The sequence below is a fragment of the Gavialis gangeticus genome, unplaced genomic scaffold, assembly GCF_001723915.1.
Source record: "Gavialis gangeticus isolate Ggan-Ray unplaced genomic scaffold, GavGan_comp1, whole genome shotgun sequence".
In the NCBI taxonomy this organism is placed as follows: domain Eukaryota; kingdom Metazoa; phylum Chordata; order Crocodylia; family Gavialidae; genus Gavialis; species Gavialis gangeticus.
In genome coordinates, this window is record NW_017728993.1 from 44,601,566 (window position 1) to 44,602,602 (window position 1,037).

The 1,037-nt window shown below is 41.5% G+C and overlaps 1 protein-coding gene across 1 annotated transcript in view; it reads right to left on the reverse strand.

The window, feature by feature from the left end:
* The window catches only part of DPYD (dihydropyrimidine dehydrogenase), an 865,232-nt gene that overhangs the window by 448,624 nt on the left and 415,571 nt on the right, over positions 1 to 1,037 (reverse strand). The window contains exon 10 of the mRNA XM_019501664.1: positions 123 to 247. Coding sequence (XP_019357209.1) covers positions 123 to 247 — 125 coding nt within the window. The remainder of the gene's footprint in view (positions 1 to 122; positions 248 to 1,037) is intronic.

Consider the following 1,037-nt stretch of genomic DNA (forward strand, 5'->3'; position numbering starts at 1 on the left):
TAGCAAGCTGTTAGAGTGTATTATTATAAGCATTACCTTTACAGTCACTTAAAATCGAACCAAAGGCACTGATAACTATATCTGCTTTCAGCCGGACAATTTGATCCTCATCTTCTTTCCAGTTTCCTTCTTGATCTTGCTCAGTTCGAACAAACTCCATGGCAACAATTCGTCCACCTTTCACCACAACCTTCCAAGGGGAGAGGAAAGGCAGAAATTCACACTTTTCTTGTTTTGCCAGTTCCATCTGTGGAGTGAAAAATCAAAATAATACAAATGCTGTTATGTCTTGCAGTATGTTCCTGAAAAGGGCACTAGGTGTACTTAGCACTGATTTAATGGTGGTGGTCTCAGGATTGCCACAGATTTTTTTCAATGCTGTATCTACAGCATTGTCAATTCTGTATCTACCTCAGAAACATTCTTTTTGTTCTTTACATGCATTTTACATAAGATTGGTTAAAAACAGAAACAAACCTTACAGCAGGTACCAGAATCCAGGACTCCCCTTCCCAAGAGAGTGCCCTAGCTAACAGACTACAAAGATGGACTGCCATTTGTTTGTTCTTGTGATCTCATGACTTCTACATTTTTGTCTGCCCTGAGGCTCAGATTTAGCAGGAGGGATGGAGAGTGCCCTCATCTTCAGCCTGATGACTAGATCACTCTCCTAATAAGTGAAATAGCTAAGCGGACCACCCTTAGGGTGAGAAGGACCTACAACCAAGATCTTCCTTGTCTTGGGCAAATACTAAAAGGCTACTGGAAAACAGGTGGGCGGTGCCCTCCCCATTCTGAATTTCTTATATTGGAAACTCAGTACATAGTGGTCTCAAAAGAGCTAGTAAATTGAGATGTGTAATGGATAGTTTAATGTTTTAGTGTTTCCCACTGGCTACATCCAAGTATATGGGACTTTCTGAAGTCCCTTTGCAAGTGAATAGCACAGCAGAAGTGAATAGATCATTTTAGGTCCATCTTTAAACTAGGCTTGTTGTGGGAAGGGGTATATGAGGGCGGAGGAAACATCAGGCTGC